The sequence below is a fragment of the Nymphalis io genome, chromosome 5, assembly GCF_905147045.1.
Source record: "Nymphalis io chromosome 5, ilAglIoxx1.1, whole genome shotgun sequence".
In the NCBI taxonomy this organism is placed as follows: domain Eukaryota; kingdom Metazoa; phylum Arthropoda; class Insecta; order Lepidoptera; family Nymphalidae; genus Nymphalis; species Nymphalis io.
The window spans coordinates 1,932,878-1,955,122 of record NC_065892.1 but is presented as its reverse complement, the minus strand read 5'-3'; the positions used below and the strand labels follow the sequence as shown (position 1 = coordinate 1,955,122).

General features: G+C 35.0%; 2 protein-coding genes across 6 annotated transcripts in view; one reads left to right on the top strand and one right to left on the bottom strand.

Annotated features, from left to right (window-relative positions):
• The window catches only part of LOC126768440 (kelch-like ECH-associated protein 1B), a 31,263-nt gene extending 17,709 nt beyond the window's left edge, over positions 1-13,554 (top strand). For 2 of the 3 annotated variants that reach the window (XM_050486494.1, XM_050486493.1), the window contains exons 6-13: positions 2,954-3,070; positions 7,574-7,735; positions 8,627-8,818; positions 9,769-9,900; positions 9,990-10,069; positions 10,198-10,428; positions 10,508-10,684; positions 10,756-13,554. In XM_050486494.1, the coding sequence (XP_050342451.1) occupies positions 2,954-3,070; positions 7,574-7,735; positions 8,627-8,818; positions 9,769-9,900; positions 9,990-10,069; positions 10,198-10,428; positions 10,508-10,684; positions 10,756-11,098 (1,434 nt within the window). In that variant the 3' untranslated portion in view covers positions 11,099-13,554. The remainder of the gene's footprint in view (positions 1-2,953; positions 3,071-7,573; positions 7,736-8,626; positions 8,819-9,768; positions 9,901-9,989; positions 10,070-10,197; positions 10,429-10,507; positions 10,685-10,755) is intronic. The other variant, XM_050486495.1, reaches the window with a different exon arrangement.
• A 48-nt stretch (positions 13,555-13,602) lies between these two features.
• Positions 13,603-21,864, bottom strand: LOC126768438 (putative uncharacterized protein DDB_G0282133). 3 transcript variants are annotated; one of them, XM_050486490.1, is made up of 7 exons: positions 21,692-21,864; positions 21,462-21,533; positions 21,121-21,251; positions 20,528-20,707; positions 19,852-20,064; positions 18,692-19,371; positions 13,603-16,246 (listed from the first exon to the last, which is right to left on the bottom strand). In XM_050486490.1, the coding sequence occupies exons 1-7, from the start codon at positions 21,746-21,748 to the stop codon at positions 14,031-14,033; spliced, it is 3,549 nt and encodes a 1,182-aa protein (XP_050342447.1). In that variant the 5' UTR covers positions 21,749-21,864; the 3' UTR covers positions 13,603-14,030. The 3 variants fall into 3 exon arrangements, with proteins under 3 accessions (XP_050342447.1, XP_050342448.1, XP_050342449.1); XM_050486491.1 differs by having other exon boundaries at positions 13,604-16,246; positions 21,121-21,239; XM_050486492.1 differs by lacking the exon at positions 21,692-21,864 and having other exon boundaries at positions 13,604-16,246; positions 21,121-21,226; positions 21,462-21,528.
• Between the last annotated feature and the right edge of the window lie 381 nt (positions 21,865-22,245).

Below are 22,245 nucleotides of genomic sequence, written 5' to 3'. Positions count from 1 at the left end.
TACGGTATGGTACGGTAAGATGGCGGTGGGGCGGGCCGGCTATGGGACGGGAGCAATTAATAAGTTTTTTTTAATAAATTAATAGTAAAAAAAAGCAGTTTTAACGTACTAAATAATATGTATAAAACGTCACACACGTCGGGTCATGTACCGCCTGACTACTAATAACAAACAAAAAAATAACGCGCCACCGTCAAGCCAGCATTACGTCACCGTCCGGCTCCGTCCTCTGGCCGACCAATGGCTTATAAACAAACTGAGCATTGCTTACTCGAATTTGTACCCGCAACCTTATAACATTATAACATCAGCAAAGTGGCCAATTCAGAATCAGTTTAAAATGTCTAGTGTTATCTGAAAGTGCATGATTATAAATTATTTATCACCCTTCAAATAACCGAATCATGTACCATCGCCACCTTAATTTACAAAAAAAATAAAAATAAGCAATGACAAGCTTACGTGGACCGATAAGGATTTCAAGTTACTTGATATTAATGCGCTTGTCATTGTCATTTACAGATTGAAGAGTCATTTTCGGTTTTTAACCCGTGGCTTGTGTAGTTTAAAAAATGCGATCGTCACGACACGATAGACGTGACACGTCGAAGTTATTGATCATTGAAAAATTTTCTAATTATATAAAACATAAATAAAACCATAGATCTTAATTAAATACATTTTCTTATTATTATAATAATATACAGTAACGAAGTTAAGAAAAAAAGCATAAGTATTAAGTTAACTTTAAATTTCAACAATAATAATGGCTTATCCGTGGATCGTAATAGAATAGATTGTACTGGTAGGGCTTTGTGCAAGCTCGTCTGAGTAGATACCACCCACTCATCAGATATTGTACCGCAAAACAGCAGTGCTTAGTATTGTTGTGTTCCGGTGAGCCAGTGTAATTACAGGCACAAGGGACATAACATCTTAGTTCCCAAGGTTGGTGGCGCATTGGCGATGTAAGCTATGGTTAACATTTCTTACAATGCCAATGTCTATAGGCCTTGGTGACCACTTACCATCAGGTGGCCCATATGCTTACTGGTGGTAGGGCTTTGTGCAAGCTCGTCTGGGTAGGTACCACCCACTCATCAGATATTCTACCGCAAAACAGCAATACTTGATATTGTTGTGTTCCGGTTTGTTTTTTTTTTTTTTTTTATAGAATAGGAAGGCGGACGAGCATATGGGCCACCTGATGGTAAGTGGTCACCAACGCTCTTAGACATTGGCATTGTAAGAAATGTCAACCATCGCTTACATATCCAATGCGCCACCAACCTTGGGAACTAAGATTTTATGTCCCTTGTGCCTGTAATTACACTGGCTCACTCACCCTTCAAACCGGAACACAACAATATCAAGTATTGCTGTTTTGCGGTAGAATATCTGATGAGTGGGTGGTACCTACCCAGACGAGCTTGCACAAAGCCCTACCACCAGGTTTGAAGGGTGAGTGAGCCAGTGTAATTACAGGCACAAGGGACATAAAATCTTAGTTCCCAAGGTTGGTGGCGCATTGGATATGTAAGCGATGGTTGACATTTCTTACAATGCCAATGTCTAAGAGCGTTGGTGACCACTTACCATCAGGTGGCCCATATGCTCGTCCGCCTTCCTATTCTATAAAAAAAAAAAAAAAAATGCTCGTCCGCCTACCTATTCTATAAAAAAAAACCCGGTAAAACAAATTTTCGTCTCCTATACATTTTCGACTCGGATTAAGTATATCAGATTGGCTTCTATCAAATGTATTCAACAAGTATACAACTAATGTCAGCTGTTATTGATAATAATCTATAAAAAAAATTTATATGTCTACGACCTGCGCCGTCTCGAGTTCAAATGATTTAGAACAACAAACAAATTCAGTAAGATCAATTACGTTTGGAAATACATTTATCATTTTTACAATTATGTATGTAAAAAATTAGCGGAAAATTAAAGATTGCTATACAATATTTGCAATCTTGATTAGGTAAATAAATACTTAAACTCATTCCAGCAATACGCTCAAAAACAGCAACATCATTGTTTTTATCTTCATTACACTTTCGCCGTAAATGTTTACTTACTCGTGTTTGTTACTGACGCGTGTTGTACCAATTAATATTAAATTCGAAATTGACGCCGTAAATAAAGAAATAATTTAATAATAAAAAACATTTTTAAAATAAGATTTTATATTCAAAATCTATGCTGTTGAACGTTAATGAGTTCCTTGGGTTGAAGCCAGTCTGATGTCAGTCTGGGTGTAGAATCAGGTCACGGTTTGCATTGCACTGTCATCGGAACTGAATCAATATGTAAAGTTTCAACTGCATAAGATAAGAAAATGTAGTTTTAATTCAACAAACTAAAAAACATTGCAAGTTAAATAAAAGATTATAAAAAAAATTAAGTATTCAACAAGTTTGACATATCTATCGTCAATACTTTCGGAAAAACTATGAAGTAAAAGTTTATTCTAGTTTCGCAGTGGAATTCCCAGGCACTTTCCCACTGGGCACTCAGCGCACGTGCCTAGGGCCCAGATAGATTTTGCTGTTAGAGTACGATTAGCCTATTAGCATACTTAATAAAAGTCAAACGGAATTTCGCTAGCTAAGCTTCAACGTTATAGTCGATATATTTTACAATACTTTGACCATTTACTTTCTGACGTACTGAGATACTGTATTTTGAACGGTTACTATACGTTCCCGATTCTATTCCGATCCGACTTCAATCGAATCGCAACTGGATTATGGTTGTTGTTTGTAGAATAGGACAACGGTTAGACGGCGATAACGTTTCGATTCGATTGCGATATGGTGACAATTTATTAGTAGGATTGCTCTCTCCGCTCTTTATGATTTAATATGCAAAGGTCAAACGATATCTATTAACATTTTATCGTGTGAAAACAAATAATCGCTGATTTATTCATTTTGTTAAACTACAGGTTTGTCAAGAGGAAGAATTTCTACAGTTAACGGCTCAGGAACTGATATGCTTAATACGGAAAGACGAGTTAAACGTGAGAGAAGAGAGGGAAGTCTACAACGCCGTGTTGAGTTGGGTAAGTTAATTTGATAATACGAATATTACATATTTTACGACCATCAACTTAGATATATAATACAGACAAGGAGCAATCTCTTCTACACAACCTTAGTGTGAAGTAGGCTTCTACATACAGAGAGAACGGTTTAATAAAACATCTCAAAATAGAACCCCGCCCGGTGACGCTATCGTGGCCATTTGGGCTAACAGCAACAAGACAAGGGCCAAAAAAACCATAAATAGACAGAGTTATAATGACATTATAATTAAATGTCAGTAACTAGTATAATGATTACAGAGCCGAGATGCCGTGCCTAGTGGTTAGAACGCGTGAATCTTAACCGATGATCGTGGGTTCAAGCACCACTAAATATTAATGTGCTTAATTTGTGTTCATAATTCATCTCGTACTTTACGGTGAAGGGATACATCGTGAAGAAACCTGCATGTGTTTAATTTCATTGAAATTCTGCCACATGTGTATTTTACCAACCCGCATTGGAGCAGCGTGGTGGACTAAGCTCCAAACCTTCTCAAAATGGAGAGGAGGCCTTAGCCCAGCAGTAAGACATTAACAGGCTGTTACAATACAAAAACAACTAGTATAATATTTAACAATTACAACACTTTTTTTTTAATATATAATGACATTATCTGATCTTTGAAACTTATATTTATTATGATAATATTTATTTAATTTTTTTTGTATACATAATAAAACGATTCGCGATTCGAGACTGTTCTTAATGTTATCAAATAATAATAATAAGGAAAATTAAAATATAAACAATAAAAAGCAATTAACCTAAGACGTTTTTAAATTTAAAATTTATACGAGAACAAGTATCTAATATCAATTTTCAAGTAATTATATACGACTAATCCGGTTTCAATAAAACTTTTTAAATATAAAGGTTGCCTTCAAATTCAGGAAAAAAATATATTTATTTTTAACACTTAATATGCAAGCGTTTGACCGTTGACTTGCTTGATCTTAAGCATCGACACGGTCTAGGGTGTAGCGCGTTTGCCTATAAGAAACCTGTTTACTCTGGATTTGAAGACACCAACGTTGTACCTATTTGATACTCAAGTTAAAAGAAACATATTTTTTTAATAAAAATTAAATATTGTCGATAAATTTTACGTTAAGTACACTTTAAGCAGAAGTCAGGGCGAAGATCAATCATCTATACATATATTTCCAATATATTTTTTAAATATTAGATTTGTTTTAATCGAAATATACAGCGATATTATATAAAAGAATGTGAAAATTATAGATATAACTATGACTTGTATAATTGTTTATATTGACTTCTTATATTTATATAATGGTTTAAGGAAATAGCTTTTATATTAACTCGACTATTTCCTTATTCGTATTCGTTAAATCCTCAGAAGTTTAATCTTAAAACGTAATATAAACGAAATAAATTCTAGATTATTGAATATTTGTTGGATATATTTTAAGTAATAATTACGGGATTCACGTCTGACGACACGGAAATATTTCTTATGACGTCAAATATATAATAGGTTTAACCCACTTTACTAATATGATGATTCATAATGAAAGTAATTAATAATATAAACTTACACAATTACTAATATAATCTATCTCAAAGAGACTCGTATCGACTACACAAGTTTACCTTTATTTTTTTTATTCGAATTACTAAAGATAAACTGTTGAAAGTATGAATGTAGTCTGATCTTAATGATACTAAACCTCTTTGGTGTCACTCTCTCTAATAAAAATAAAATGTCTTTCATTGTAATCACTTAGTACTAATTTTCGTTTTAAACAAACATTAGATTTCTATGCGTTTTGATAATAGTTCTATATTATGCACTATAAAAAAGTTCTTGATTATTCTAACTTTATTTACATTACAACAGTAATACACTCTACTACACATACCCACTTAAATTATACTTATAAAGTTTCGATAAGAACTTCGCAGACAATCAAAACGCCATTTTTACATCCATAATAAATACCATATATATACCATAGACAGTAAATCATTGGTCAAATGCATGCTTGGAATCAGTTTTAAGTACGAACTGAATGCAGTCATATTTTTATAGGTACTAAATACAACTATTATTGACTAAAAAAATATAATTTATCAAAAATGATTCAATAAGACACGGTAATGCTATATTATTGTCACAAAATAAAAGTCGCAATTCACTCGATCCTAATTATTTTATTACACGATTTATTCGACGGTTGAGCTCATACGTAATCTAAATACAAACATAAAAACTGCTGAACAAATATTATTAGAGAGTCGTGATTATACAGTTTTGATTAATCACGGACATATAATATCATCGTAGTAACGATAAAAATTGTATTTTTTTTTTAATGTGACTGTGACATTTTGACGTTAGTAAATACGTTTTGTTGATCTATTATTTCTATTCAAATCTATTTACATAAAAAAAAAACTATAAACTAAAATTGTAATTACAATCCGAAACCCAAAACATCACCTACAAATAAGCGTTATTCTTTGTTATATGAGTTTTTATTCTTTACTAATTTAAGAGGGAGTAGAGTTAAACGAACCTTTGATTTATACATTCCATACTATTTGCGAAAAGCTATGCTGTACTATGCACAACAAAAAGTTCTTGGTTAATATATCTTTATTTTATACGACCTCATTCCACTTAACTGCTCAAATACCTTAAAATACTTCCAAAGTTCCGATAACAAATTCACCTATTAAATAATCAATTGATGTCAAAGTTATTTTGACTACTTTAAGTTTCTTTATTCCTCATGTGATTATATAACTATACGCATTGTCACATAGGGTTTGTAATTGTTCTACTGCTTTATAAAGGGCTTTCTGCGTTACGCTCTCTAATCTAATATTATACATATGAAATTGGCGTTTTGTACGGGAGGAATATAAAGTCAATTTTTTTTTTTTTGTAAAATATATTTAATTAAAGTTTGCACCGTTGTTATCTATGCACTTTTGTTATCTCAAAGGTAGTTCATTAATAATAATAATAATATCCTGGGACATTTTTCACACACGGCCATCTGATCCCAAATTAAGCTTGTACAAAGCTTGTGCTATGGAAACCAGACAACTTATATACTACATATACTACTTTTCTTTTGTAAATACATACTTGTGTAGATAATTACACCCAGACTCAGGACAAACAGACATGTTCATGCACACAAATGTCTGTCCTGGGTGGGAATCGAACCCACAACCTTCGGCGTGAAAAGGCAAGTATATACCAACCACGCCAACCGGCTCGTCTCTCATTGATCCCTTTACTAAAAAAACCATGGGGCGAGAATCAATAAACTCTTTGAAGGCGGTTTGGACTGCCGTATCGGAGTTGAATTTTTTTCCTTGTAAGAAGTTATCCAAATTCCGGAAAAAATGGTAATCTGTTGAAGCAAGGTCCGGGGAGTATGGTGGATATCGCAGACATTCTAATTGTAGCTCATCTAACTTAGTGGATGTTTGTTGTGCAGTATGTGGTCTTGCGTTGTCGTGGCCTAGAGCGATTGACCAATCTCGGTTGTTTAGCAGCTAGTTCTTCCTTCATGGTTTGCAGTTGCTGACAATAGATATCTGCCGGTATAACTTGGCCAGATTTTAGAAAGCTATAGTAAACGACAACGGCTCTAGTCCACCAAACACTCACAAGTAACTTTTTCTGACTCAATTTTCGTTTAGGGCAGGATTTGGCTGGGTCTCCAGGGTTCAGCCATTGTGACGAGCGCTTCCGATTATCGTACAGTATCCACTTTTCATCACAAGTAATGATTCGATTTAAAATCCCTTCGTTATTGTGTCGGTTGAGCAGTAACACAGCAGTCGACGCGTGTTTGCAAGTTCGATTCACTCAATTCATGAGCTACCCATCGTTCAAGTTTTTTTACTTTCCCGATTTGCTTCAAGTGGATTAATACAGTTTTATCACTTACCCCGAAGCCTGCAGCTATATCTGAAGTGCTTTGTGAAAGGCTATTGTGAAAGCGGATCCATCACGGATCCGCTTTCACAATAGCCTTTAATTCTTCATTTTCCACTTTGATCTCCGGCCGTCCACGGGGTTGGTTCTGAAGGTCGAAATTTCCAGAACGAAAACGTTGAAAGCAAAAACGTACCGTGCTTTCTTTTGCGACACCAGCGCCGTACACATCATTTATCCTTCGAGCTGTTTCTGCAGCACTGGTGCCACGGTAGAACTCGTACTCGTAAATATACCGATATTTCACGTTTTCCATTGTGCGGTAATAAGCGATGCCAAAGAAAAAAATAATGAGAAAAAACCAAATGAATGACTGTTTTTAAAACTCAAATGTACCAGCTAAATGAATTTATAAATTTGAATTCGGAATTCTTAACTAAAGACCAGATATTTCAGATCAAAGTGGTCAGTACGACAAAACGCTAATTTCATATGTAAGGACCTAATATATAATTATTAAAATATGTGGTTTAGTAAAATATTAAGTGTTAACTCTAAGGTCAAATTCGATGAGGATCGACGTTACCCGCGCATGGAGCACATCCTACAGGCCGTACGCTGCCAGTACCTCACCCCCAGTTTCCTGAAGGAGCAGATGAGCACGTGCTCCGTGCTCAAAAAAGTGCCCGCCTGCAGAGAGTACCTCGCCAAAATATTTAAGGTTAGTTTCTTTCCTTAAATATTGAACCAAAGTTAATACATACATCTAAGCTTATTTTTTTTTTGTATTGATTTTAATAATTAAAACGTTTATTCTAATTATTTCTGAATGATTATTATCTTAATAATTGCTGAACGATTAAAATAATTACTAACTAAAGAACTTCAAAAAAGGTCGTAATGGCCAAGTATAGTATAGTCTTCAATTGTGAAAGTTTTTTTTTTCTTTTTATTTTATAGAATAGAAAGGCGAACGAGCATATGGGCCACCGGATGGTAAGTGGTCACCAAACGCCCTTAGACATTGGCATTGTAAGAAAAGTCAACCATCGCTTACATAGCCAATGCGCCACCAACCTTGGGAACTAAGATTTTATGTCCATTGTGCTTGTAATTACACTGGCTCACTCACCCTTCAAACCGGAACACAACAATATCAAGTATTGCTGTTTTGCGGTAGAATATCTGATGAGTGGGTGGTATCTACCCAGGCGAGCTTGCACAAAGCCCTACCACCAGTAAAGTTTTCGCAATATTATGTTTGATTCTTTGTATGAATGGTTTTTAAAAAGTATCAAAGGATCCTACTTGATGATAGCCAGTTACCATCCACATAGTATTTATTCTACCATCAAACTGCTACAGTTTGTATTGCCGTGCTTAGAGGCCGAGTGAGCTAATTTAATGGCAGGTAAAAGGGGCGTTAGCACTTTAGTTACAAATGGACTGTATTTTTTCATAAATAAGTAAAACAAATGCAAATCGCATCTAAATCAATTAATATTTTAAAACGAATATGACATTTAATTATTATGATATATATATCATAATAATTAAATGTTATAATAATTAATATTATAATGTATATATATGTGAACTTGTAACTTTATAGGATCTGACGCTACACAAAAAGCCAGTGGTAAAAGAACGGCGACCCAACACGCCGCGCATCATCTACGTGGCGGGCGGTTACTTCCGGCACTCCATCGACGTGTTCGAAGCGTTCAACATCGACGACAACTGCTGGATCACGCTGCCCAGACTCACCGTGCCTCGGTCTGGTCTCGGAGCTGCTTTCCTTAAGGTATCCCTTTTTTGTTTATGTCTTTATGGTATTTGTAACGGGGTCATTATTTAAAAGTATATTTTGATTTTACAAATAATTATTTGAAATCTTATAAGTTAATCATGATAATGATTATCATATCACTGATAGAAAATTATATATATTTTTGATGCATAGTGTTACAAATTTCTTTTTTAATAAAGTGTAAAATAGTACTAAGATATTTTTTCTTTTAGAATGTGTTTAAGTCGAATAAATTTCAATGATGTAATCATTTCATATGCTATGAGGGAACTTAACACTCACTGCCGCGTACCCAAACACATTTCGTCCGTATGCTTCATGACTCATTTCCGAGGCCTAGATATAGATTTATAGCTACTATATATCTAGCCGATTCGGACTCCATATATGACTTGAAATATAACTCGAATATCGTCATATCACCGATAGTGAGCGACAAGTTAATGAGGGTCGGTACACTAACTGGAACTGGGGGTTTTTTAAATTTATTTTCTTCGTTCAATTAGGTATACTAGTGGTAGGGCTTTGTGCAAGCTCGTCTGGGTAGGTACCACCCACTCATCAGATATTCTACCGCAAAACAGCAGTACTTGGTGTTGTTGTGTTCCGGTTTGAAGTGTGAGTGAGCCAGTGTAATTAATGGCACAAGGGACATAATATTTTAGTTCCCAAGATTGGTGGCGCATTGGTGATGTAAGCGATGTTTTACATTTCTTACAATGCCAATGTCTAAGGGCGTTGGTGACCACTTAGCATCAGGTGGTCCATATGTTCGTCCGCCTTCCTATTCAATAAAAAAAAAACTTATACGAACACAATAAATAAGAATAAAAAATATTAATTGTACCACACTAGATAGTTGTATTAACATTTAAAATATGGGAGTTTCTTTTTACATATGTGTATGGTTGTAATTTGTGGTACATAGCTAGCGCTGTTTGCAGGGCATGTTCTACGCGGTGGGGGGGCGCAACACGTCGCCGGGCTCGTCGTACGACAGCGACTGGGTGGACGTGTACAGCCCCGCGGGCGAGCACTGGCGCCCCTGCAGCCCCATGGCCACGCCCCGGCATCGCGTGAGTTCATCATCGTTTTTGATTTATAATCGCCAAAGTTGTACTCGTATTGTTATAGTTATATTATAATGTACAGTTAACTATCTCAGGTCGGAGTGGCGGTGATGGACGGGCTGCTGTACGCGGTCGGCGGCTCGGCCGGCACGGAGTATCACAAGACTGTCGAGTGGTGAGTTTGCTCGGACGACAAAACGGTCTCAGTGTCCCCTTGCATGGAGTAGATATCAATTATTCGTTCTTTTTTTTCGATTATGATCTCAGTGTAAATTTATACAATACTGTATCTTCCATGATCAGCTACGACCCCGAGAAGGACGCGTGGGCATACGTGGCGTCAATGGGTCGCGCGAGACTGGGCGTGGGCGTGGCCGTGGTCAACCGTCTTCTGTACGCGGTGGGGGGCTTCGACGGTGCGCGGCGAACCAACTCCGTCGAATGCTACCATCCCGAGAACAACTGCTGGTCCGAGGTCGCGCCCATGCACTACGCGAGGAGCGGCGCAGGTATACCGTCTTCAACTCTTCTCCGGTATTTAAACATTACTCGTAAATTTTAAACATGTATTTCGGAAAAATTCGGCAACGAATAACTGTGCGCTCCCGGTCAGGCGTGGCGGCGATGAACCAGTACATCTACGTGGTGGGCGGCTACGACGGCGCGGCGCAGCTGGCCACCGTCGAGCGCTACGACACGGAGCGCAACACGTGGGAGGAGGTGGCGCCCGTGCGCGCCGCGCGCTCCGCGCTGTCGCTGGCCGTGCTGGACGGGAAGCTGTACGCCATGGGTGAGTGTCGCCGAAGGGTGGCGGCCACTGCGCCGGCGCAGTCGGCCGCCACTCAGCACGTGTGTCCGCAGGCGGCTACGACGGCACCGCCTTCCTGGACGTGGTGGAGATCTACGAGCCGGCGAGCAACACGTGGCGCAGCGGCACGCCGCTGTCGTCGGTGCGCTCGGGGCACGCGTCGGCCGTCTGCTACCAGCACGTGGCGCCGCCCGAGGCCGAGCCCGGGCCCGTCGTCACGCTCGACGTGCCGCTCGCCAACAACATCATCAGCACGCTGGCCAACGCGCAGCGCCCTGGCGACACCTAGCGCCTCCGCCCGGCCTGTGTCGACACCTAGGGACACCGAGCGACGACACCGCGAAGCGCACCGGTGGCAGTCGTGCTGTGACAACGCCTCGTTGTGACGAGCTGTGAGAGACGTTTTGACTATTTTCGATTACAAAATAATCTAGTAATTTATTCATTCTGCCATATTTATATTAGGAGTGTTGTTCGTTAAATACATCTATACGAGTCTCCGAAACTAAATATTATTTTTAAAATAATTACTGTAATCACTTGAGATAAATTTATGTGTACGTATCTGTGTTCGTAAGTATATAGCTGTGTTTTTAATACGAATGTATTATTGTTCAAATTTATAAATCGAATATTTCATACTTGTGACTTTTTTTATAAGTCTATATCTAAATGTTTGGCAATGGTCAACATTCGTAGTCATTTTCTTGCGTCTAGATTTATGAATGCAAAAAAAAAAATAACCTTTAAAGTGATAAAAATTAGTTGAAATATGTAACTAATCATTATTGATTCAGTTTACATATGTTTTTTAATTGATGAACAATTCCTGTTAGAATTAGTCAAGGACACGTGGGGCGTGGCGGTCCATTGACCCTGGCGCCTCTAAAGCCGACGGATTATAACCCAAATACAAGTGTATATAAATCAGTGACATTCCTAGTTTAATTGAAACTAGTTAAATATACGTTTTTATTCATAAGTTGAACGGTTAAGAGATTTTAATTGATTAATATAAATCAATGACAAATATTCTCCTCGTGTTAAAGTTTACGTTGGAAGTTTGTAGGCATGTAAAGGTATATTCAATCGTATTTACTACAATTTCCATTCCTAAGACGAAGTAGTCTGTTTATACTAGATTGGTTTGTAAACAACGTATTTAACATATATACATTATATTTAAAAAAATAAGGTGCTACGATGTATATATACTTATTATTATTACGGTTGACATCACAGAGAAATCGTTATTATATTTAAGGAGCTGATTCTAAGAATCCAATATTAGCTTTAAGTTTTTATTTTGAAAAAAAAAACGATTTTTGTAATAAAAGTATATATTTTTTAATGTTATATAATACGCGCGAACTAAGTTGGCCGGAATCATATTAGTCATGGCGGCGTCAATAGAGAATATAGTAAGAAAATTATTAATATCTTAAACAAGCAAACATTTTGATAGCGTACATTTCGCAATATAATCGCGTATTTTAATCTAAAAATTCATTAACTGTTGCTAAAGTACGAATGTAATGTTAAACAGTGGTCGCAGAACTGGCGAGAGGCGTTATAAATAGTTTAAGAACCGGTAAAAACTTCAACGGTTACATAGTTTTATCTTTAGCCCCCCAAACCGTTTATTTATCATAATGGAACAAACTATCAAAATTACTAAGAAATATTTGATTATACGAAACGAAATCAGTCAATACGACAATTTAACGAAAACAGCTAATTTATTTATTTTAAAACTATAAACACCAAAAAATCGTTAAAACAATAAATCGCATAGACACATCAATTATTGCAATGAAAAAATACCTCAATTCAAAATGTTTGTTTATGTAAATACTACCGTAATATTCGCATCTCTAACCCTTAGTGACGTCCGCACTTCCCGCGCTTTTGAGCACAACTGTTTCTGCGCGGTTACTGGTAAAACTGCAGTCCGACCAACTTATATCGCGCCTGTAGTGTAAGCCTACAAAACGAGTGTATTACAATTGTAGAAGGAAAAAAGGTAAATAAACAAAATTGACCACTATGTTGAGTTTAATCAGCGCGAGAAAAGTACAGAATGAGTTTTTAATAAATATTTGATTCATTAACGATTAAAAGATTTCGATACTGCTTTTGTTAACTCCATATAATTAAATGCGAAATTGATACAGACTGTAGAATGAACTAAGTATTGCTATGTATAAAAACACCTTTTTGTACATTTGAAATTTCATTCATTTCTTTGAACTTAAAAAATATATAAATCCATTTATCGTACGCGTACGTTTATTCTATTTTCGAATAACAAATAATATTAAATTTTAAAATAACAAAAATATAAATAATATCTCATTTAAATTTCTAATATTTCGTTTTAAGAATAATTAATTATTGCTTCGTTAGTTTTAAGATATCCACGATATGCAAGGAATCTATTACCATTTCGGTAAAAATGTCTCGATTGGTAAATCTTCCAGTGTCAACGAGATGTTGGAAGCGAAATTAGTGTTTGTTGTAATTAGTTTAAATCGTTTTAGTTATATCTTATATTACTTTAAAATTCTTTGTAATACGTAATCTGTCGGTAAATCGCATAGCGATAAAGACTTATTCACCTATTTTCCTTCTTCAATTGGAAATGATTATATGTAAAATTGTCAGACATTAATATAACTCAAAGTAATATCTGTTTTCTATTTATATAAAATCTAAAAGCAGTATAAATATATAAATCCTTTTTTGTAAATATAAAATGGTTATGTAACTTATATTATGAATGTGAATGTTTACATGTATTTAAACGAAGTGAACACATTTAGATATATTTGTAAGGAAAATAAAGACTGCAATGGGAATAAATTGTCATTTCTTTTTATTTTATCTTATGTATAAAACTAAAATTCAGTCTATTTTATAGTCCTTTTGAAAGAGAGTAAGTATCTAAACCTAAAAATATCGCTTTTTCACTGAGAAAAATATTCGTCGGAAAAAAAAATGTTTATAAATATAATACATCAAAGCGTTGAAGTCTATTATATTTCTATTAAAATACGTTGAGCAATATTAATGTACACTTTTATCTTTTAGTTGAAATTCGACAATTTTTTTCTGCGCAATTAGAAAAAAATAGTTTATTTTTGTCACATTTATTATTTTCCTCTCATATTTATATCCCATAGTGAAAAGCCGGCTTAAATATATTACAAGGTGTAATATTACAATAGAACTCTAAGAAAACCAATGTACATAAGTATAATACAATATTGTTATCAAGACAACTTTAAAACTTTGAGACTGAGATCTAATATATTCCTTAAAAAATAACCTACTGCGTAGCTTTTCTTACAAGTTTACGTCTTCTTCTAACGAAAATTCTAACATCAGGTATGTCTGCTTCTTTTTGAAGCGCATCTGAATTGTTTAGACTAGAATTACTCATATTAGACGAGGCACTGTCTTCGGTAGGCGCATTTGTATTGGTACCGAGAGAATCTCTTAGCGCCGCAGAAACATCAACATGTTCAATATATTTTTGAGGTGTGGATGTTGCCAAAGCTTTGATGCTATTTAATGGACATTTTTTCAAACTAGCATCATTAGCCACGGCTTTAAGTGAAGGTGCATCTATTTGAGGAATATTTTCTAACGGAGAACTTTCGGCTAAGCAGTTCGGTTGAATTCCTGAAGATATGATTACCGTTTTAACAATATTAGACGCATCTGTCAATGTTTCTGATTTAGTATTTTCATAAACGTTATTTAAAACAGATGGTTTATCCTCTGTCCTGTTTTCATCATTTTCATTAACAACGGTTACATTTACACCGAAATTATTTGTCATAGTGTTTTCAACTTTTTCGTCATGTAATTCATCTAGAACAGTATCAAAGGTATTAACTTTATTGACTCTGGTTAGTGTTTTAGCAATATCCTCCACACTCAAGTCAACTGCATCTTGAGTATTATCAAATATTGATGAATATTTATCTACTGACTGTACTTGTATGTTGTTTAAACCGAGATCATCGGGCGTTATTAAGCTACTACTATCGCCAAATAAATCACTGAATTTATTTTTTGTTTGCTTAGAAACCGTTTGCTTGCTATCTTTTTCTTTAATTTTTTTTGTATTATGAGATTTTTCATTTTGTTGGTGTGATGTAACAGAATGTGTTTCCTTTTGTTCAAATGTTCTCTTTTTACTTTTACGTTTCTTACTTTCATTGAAAGAATCCTTGGAAGAAGTCAAAGATTTGACTTTGTCAGATTTTTTTGTACTTGTTGGTTCAGATTTAAAGGAAGATACATCATGTTTGTTTTCTTTTCTAATAGAAGAATTTGAGTCTTTATCTATGTTTAGGATAATTATAGGCTCATGTAAGCTATAATTTGATTTTTTGTCTGTGTCATTATGAAACTCCACAATATCACTTGCTTCATCATCACTTAGTTCCAAATCACCTTCAATGGTCCTTATAATTTCTTGTGTTCTTTTATCAATTATAGCTTTATCAGATTCTGAATTGTCCTTAATATCATGTTTACTTTTGTTCTTTTTATTATTTTGTTTATCAGAAATTTGTTCAATATTTTGTATATGTTGATGATTTTCAACATGAGTATCCAAATTCGTATCACTTGTCTTGGATATATCACAAGGATCTTGTGTTCTTTTATCAATTATAGCTTTATCAGATTCTGAATTGTTTTTAATATCATTTTTACTTTTGTTCTTTTTATTATTTTGTTTATCAGTAATTTGATCATTATTTTGTATATGTTGATGATTTTCAACATGAGTATCCAAATTCGTACAACTTTTCTTGGATATATCATAGGGTTCTTGTATCAGTGTTCTATTATCAAGTATATCTTTATCAGATTCTGAATTGTTTTTAATATCGTTTTTACTTTTGTTCTTTTTATTTATTTGTTTATCAGACATATATTCAATATGTATATGTTGACGATTTTCAACATTGGTATCCAAATTCGTATTACTTTTCTTGGATATATCACAGTGTTCTCGGTGGGCTAAATCTTTGTCTTTATCCATTTTATCAGGTGTTTTAATCTTTGGTATTTTAAAGTTTGTTTTTAAAGATTTTTCAAAAGTATTTGTATCAATAACTTTTTCCTTACATACATTTAAATTTCTAATTTCAGAATCATTTGTATTACTTTTTCCTTCCCTAATATTGTCATGATCTTTATGAATTTCCTTTGAATAATTTGTAGCTACATCATCATTCAAATCGTGTATTTCACCTGATGCCAATGAATGATGTAACTGTGAATTGTCAACGTCCATATATATTTCTTTTAATAAATCATCATTTTCTCGATCAGATATTGGTTGTGACAATGCTGTTGGTACATCTGACTTTTCAAAGTTCCAAAGAGATTTATCAACACATTGCATTTCAATATTTCGACCAACCACTGTTGATAATATTGTACCGTCGTTAGATGTTTTTAATATATATTTTTTACTTGATATTCTAGGATCTTCCAATTTCGATTCAGCTGTGCTTATTACTTCTGAAAAAAATTATATGGATAAATTTGTTTTTTTAATAAAAAATACATGCATTTTAAGACCAGTAGATTTAAGGATATAAATAATAACAGACACATAGGTGATATAATTTACGGTCTTGTTAATTTATTGAAAGCAAATATATATACATGACGGGTCAAAATATACTTAAGCAGATATCGATTAAAGTTTTGGTTTAAGGCTACATAATAATAAGCTTTTTATGAGTTTATTTTTATAATTATAGCTTATGGAAGACCATAACATTAACCTTAATGCCTCAACTATTTTGCACACCAAACTAATTGTAGATAATAATTAATTTCAAACTTTTGTCAATTATTTACACCACTGGAATGTTTTTTTTTTTTTTTTATATATTCGCCGGGACGGCAAATGACTCTATTCCACCTGATGGTAAGTGGTAGTAGAGTCCAAACGCGACGACGGCCAGTACAGACGGGAAAAACGTTCTGCCGGCCCGCAAGATGCCTCTTCACGCCTCGTTTGAAGGAACCCGGGTTGTAAGAGGAGGGGAACACGTGAGCTGGTAAGGAATTCCATTTTTTGGAAGTGCGACAAAGAAAGGAGTTGCCAAATTTCTTTGTTCGCGATGGAATTGATGTCACAGTTAGGAGGTGACATCAAGAACCAGCTCGCGTGGACTTAAGAGGAAGGGGGAAGGAGGAATTAGAGAGAATAATTCCTCAGAGCACTCGCCGTGATACAGTCGGTAGAAAGCGCTCAGTGCTGCTATCTCACGACGCAATTGTAAAGGTTCAAGGGTGTTTGTGACATTTACGTCGCCAATAATGCGTACGGCACGTCGCTGCAACCGGTCCAAGGCCTTAAGTAGGTACTTAGCGGAGCCATCCCAAAGGTGCGAGCAATATTCCACGCAAGACCGTACCTATGTTTTGTACAGCAGGCACATTTGTTGTGGCGTGAAAAAAAGGCCGCACCTTGTTCAGAACTCCCGAGTTTCCGTGAAGCTGTTTTTATAACAGCCTCGATGTAATGGACTAAGATCGCAGCGAACGTCAATTCCCAGCATGGCGATTTTGCTTTGCATCACCAGCGGAGTACCACAGAGGGAGGGAAGAGGGGAAAATGTTGACTTTTTCGCTGTGAGAGCGCATACCTGTGTTTTCTTGGCAATAAACTCAACAAGATTATCAGAGCCCCATTTGGCGATGAGCTCTAACGTCCTATCGAGTTCAATGACAAGATCCTTCCGCCTCTCCTCAATTTCCGCTCGCCCAGCCACTGCGCGTCCGTGGTATCCACCATGCACTGTACTATCGTCTGCATAGCAATGTACGTATGTTCCCAAGAGAGAGCATATCATTGATATGCAAAAGAAATAGTGTGGGAGATAGCACAGATCCCTGGGGGACCCCAGCATGGGGGACACGAAGGCTACGCTTGTGTAGGAAGCTGGCAATCCAGGTGCATAGCTTTTTCTTTTTTTTTATAGAATAGGAAGGTGGACGAGTATATGGGCCACCTGATGGTAAGTGGTCACCAAACGCCCTTAGACATTGGCATTGTAAGAAATGTCAACCATCGCTTACATAGCCAATGCGCCACCAACCTTGGGAACTAAGATTTTATGTCCATTGTGCCTGTAATTACACTGGCTCACTCACCCTTCAAACCGGAACACAACAATATCAAGTATTGCTGTTTTGCGGTAGAATATCTGATGAGTGGGTGGTACCTACCCAGACGAGCTTGCTGAGCCCTACCACCAGTAATAGCTGAGCAGGCAGACCATATGCCGGCAGCTTCGAGAGAAGACTTCTGTGCCAGACCCTGTCCTTTCGACAGGGTCTGGCACAGAAGTCTTCTCGAGAGACCTTGGAGATATCGAGGCTGTCGATAGCTTCACCACAGAGGTGTGTTACGTACGCTAGAAGATCACCTGTGGACCGTTTTGGTCGGAACCCGTACTGACGATCATTAATTAGACAGTGATCTTCTAGGTAATGGATCAGTTGGTTGTTTAAAATCCGTTCCATCACCTTACAAAGTACTGAGGTGATAGCTATTGGCCGATAATTTGCCGGGTCAGACCGATCCCCTTTTTTGGGAACCGCTTGCACATTAGCTCTTCTCCAAGCCTCCGGCACACATCCCGAAGAGAGAGAAAGTTGGAACAGGCGCGTTAACACAGGAGACAGCTCCGCTGCGCACTTCTTCAGCACTATGGCTGGTATTCCATCGGGACCGCTAGCTTTCCGTACATCAAGTGATTGCAGCTCCGCACGCACATCACGTTGCCTGATTTTGATGTCAGGCATCGTATGGCCACATGAAGGTATTGTAGGTGGCAGCGCACTACAATCATTGATGACGGAATTGTCGGCAAAGAGTTTAGCCAGGAAACTGCACTTGCAAATATCCATCTGACCCCATCTAATAATAAGTTAAGTAAGTTAACATACCTTTAACATAATGTTGAAAATCAACATTTACTTGATCGGGTGACTGGCAAGAAGAATTTTGTTTAAATTGAGATTTCGAAACATGAATTCTCTCAGTGATTTCCCTTTCCTTATTGTTCATGTAACTGTTTGTTTCTGCTGCACCTTTACTATGTAAGTCAATTTTCTGTCTCTTACTACAGGGCTCGTCAAATTCATTTCGTGTTCTGTGCTTCACTACAGTATGGTCATAGTTTCGATTAGAATGTCTATCATATTCACGGTAATTCTCCCGGTCATAGTTAAACCTTCTGTCTCGGCTCTTTGAGCGGTTATATTTATCAGTTGCTGGACTGTTTGTTCTTGATACTCTTTGTTTACCGTAGTCTCCTCTTACATTATAATCTTCAGCATGTTCATTAATATACCTGTGCCGGTCTCTTTCTAGACTGTATTGTCCTCTATGTCTTTGGAAAGTTTCGTGTCTGCCTACATTTCTGAACTTTTCATAGTTTGAATGTCTACTAGTCCTAAGTCTAGAATGCTCTTTGGATGACTCATTAGATTCATGAGGTTCTATTCTATAATCTTTAGGATCATGCCATGCGTTATGTTTAAAGTCACTTCTAAGAGGTGATTTTCTTGTCGCCGCATTTTTCGCTTCGATATCTTCATCGGAACTAAATTTTGCTTCTTGTATGCTATAAATAAATACAAAACCAAATTAGAATATAACAAATTGGTAAGAACGAACTAAAAAATACTCAATTAAATGTTTGACTTTTAACAGGATTTCATCTATAAATGACTCATGATAGTCATAAAAGTAAACTTTACTCTATTCCAACTGAAGAATGATTAGAGATAAAATAATCCTACATTTATACTATATTACATATGATTTGCTAAAAGCTCTGCTGTAGTATGCACCCCAAACAGTTCATGATTAATTTACCTTTATTTATAATACCACTATCACATCACTATTCTACCTAAATACTTACAACCACTCAATTTTACTTCCAAAGTTCCGATTTTCAACTTTGTGGACATCATACATTATTAAAGCTAGATTGATGTCGATGTTGTTTATTTCTCTGTACTCCCCTTGTGGTTAGAATAGGCTACAGATTAATAATAAGTAGTCGGTAACAAATTATTAACTATAAAATTCATCTTACCTCAATGCTGGCACAGATTTTCTTCTATTAATAATGTGTTTACATCTTTGTAAAGTCTCATCCTTATGATTATCTTTTGAAATATTCTCTTTGTTTTTAGGTTTTTCACAAGATTCTACGGGCTTAGTGGCTTTCTCTTCACTAGATGTCGACTTATAGCCAGTACTTATGGAGGGAATAGAATCTACAGACGGTGCATAACTAGAATCAACTCTGAAAATGTTCACATTAATCATAAATATTTCCAATGTTATCAATCTAGATTGAAACAATTATTTATTTGATAATTCGGCATTCTTATGCTAAGAATGCAAAACAAATGTATAAAATCAAAGTTTGTGGTATTTATAAACCTCAAGAAATATTAATTACATACACAGAAACTATAGCTTATGGTTATATGATATTTGGACATTAATTTTTACTGACAGGTGTGATTTTATTTCCATCCGTACAATATTTCTGATATGTCAACTTGACTGACACTGGCATTATAAATCACTCCTTACAAAACGACAAACCATCTTAGATTGGAGATAGTATCTAACATGTTATGTATCTTGTGCATGTAGTTACACAAAGACCGCTATATGCATGAAAGTTTGCATTATGTAAGCAGCCCAACTAATTATTCAAAAATACAAAATAGAGTTAAAATGAAAAAGATATAAATTACCCATTATTTTTGTGATGTTTACTCTCTGGTGTAGCTTTGTTATTAGGTTTTTCTTTGTTAACATCAGGATCAGTTGTATTGTTATTCTTTTTACCGTTTCTATTATTAAAATTACCTTTTTTTACTTTTAAGACATTCTTACCAGTTTCTTTCAATGCATTTATTACTATCATATCTTTTCTGAAAATTATGGTATCCTTTATTACAAATTCAGAAAAATAATAATGGATAACAAGTCAGGTTCTTGCTCAAGAAACCCAAGAACTACCGTGACAACCTAACCAATAATTATTAAATGAAATTAGTAATCCAATTCATTTAATTTTAATCCAGATATGCAAAGGAAATAACTTCAAAATGATATTTAGCACCATAAGAATCTACAGACAGATTGAAAGTGACCTGGTTCATTTAAAAAAATGTGTATGTCCATTTAACGACATGAAAATAATAAATTTGGGCTTTTAAGTCCATTCTCATAATATAATTTGGCTTAGGCCAACATATGGTTATTTAAAAGAAAAAAAAGCTTAATGTAAAAAATATAGTTAGAAATATTATGAACATAGAAGTAATGGAAAAAAATTACTTACTCCAAATTTAAATTTTTAATCGTTTCAGTTTTCCTCTCAATTTCAGCGCGTGCTGTTTTTAATAATGAGGAGTAGTTAATTTCCAATTTCTTGTATTCAAAATTTACTTTGTCAAAATCCTGCAAAATGTTCTAAAATATCAATGCACATCCATCCTTTATTGAAATATTTAAACCAATTTTTTTATGTTTATTTAAAGTTGGTTATTTATTCATTGTAATGTATTTGTAATAAATAAATTGAAAATCTAATCTTATGATTGGATGAATTAATCGATTAATAAGTATGAGCTTTCAGATGTCGAGAATAAATGTAAAAGTGATTTCTGAGAAATTTCTTACTTTTTGTAACTGAGCCATCGACTTCGAAATCTCTTCAAGTTTCAATTTTAGCTCCCTATTTTCACATTTTAACTGTAAAAAATTGTATTACATTAAAAAAAGAGTCGATATACTGTAACGTAACCAGTTGTAAAAGTATAAAATGTACCAAATTTTTTATTATTGAAAATTACTTAAAATTAGACGTACACAGAAATGACAAAATAATAATTGGCGCTAAAATTCCATACCTCATCAACGATATTAACGTCGTTATAATTTTCCAAATTATCGTATAAATCATCCATTATGTTTAAAAAATAAACGAAGATACGACTTTGCAGTACGTGAAATATTTATTTATGGATTGAAGAACCTAATTTAAATTTAAAACTGAAATTAAAATCTTATAAAATAAAAACTAATCCACTTTTACAGTCAGATTGTGACATTACTAATGATCTGTGTTGCCAATTGCCATTTCCAATAGAATAATATAATATTATCTACCTTCACTGCGTTTAGTGTCGAAGAAAGTATGACCTGCGTTTTCCTTTTTAGAAAAAAAGATTGATGATGTAGTATAACAATACGAAATTTGTCAGCATTATATAACAGTTTTAATTTTTTTAATTAACATTGTTTAATCTTTTTATGTTTTTCGGTAAGGTAGGTAAGTAGAAAACAACTTGCAATTGTTGACTGAAACTAAAATTAAATTAGTATAAATAATAATTTTGCTCCAACTTTAAATTTTTCAGGTATGAATATATCTAAAAATTATAAAGAACAAAAAACAACTTTT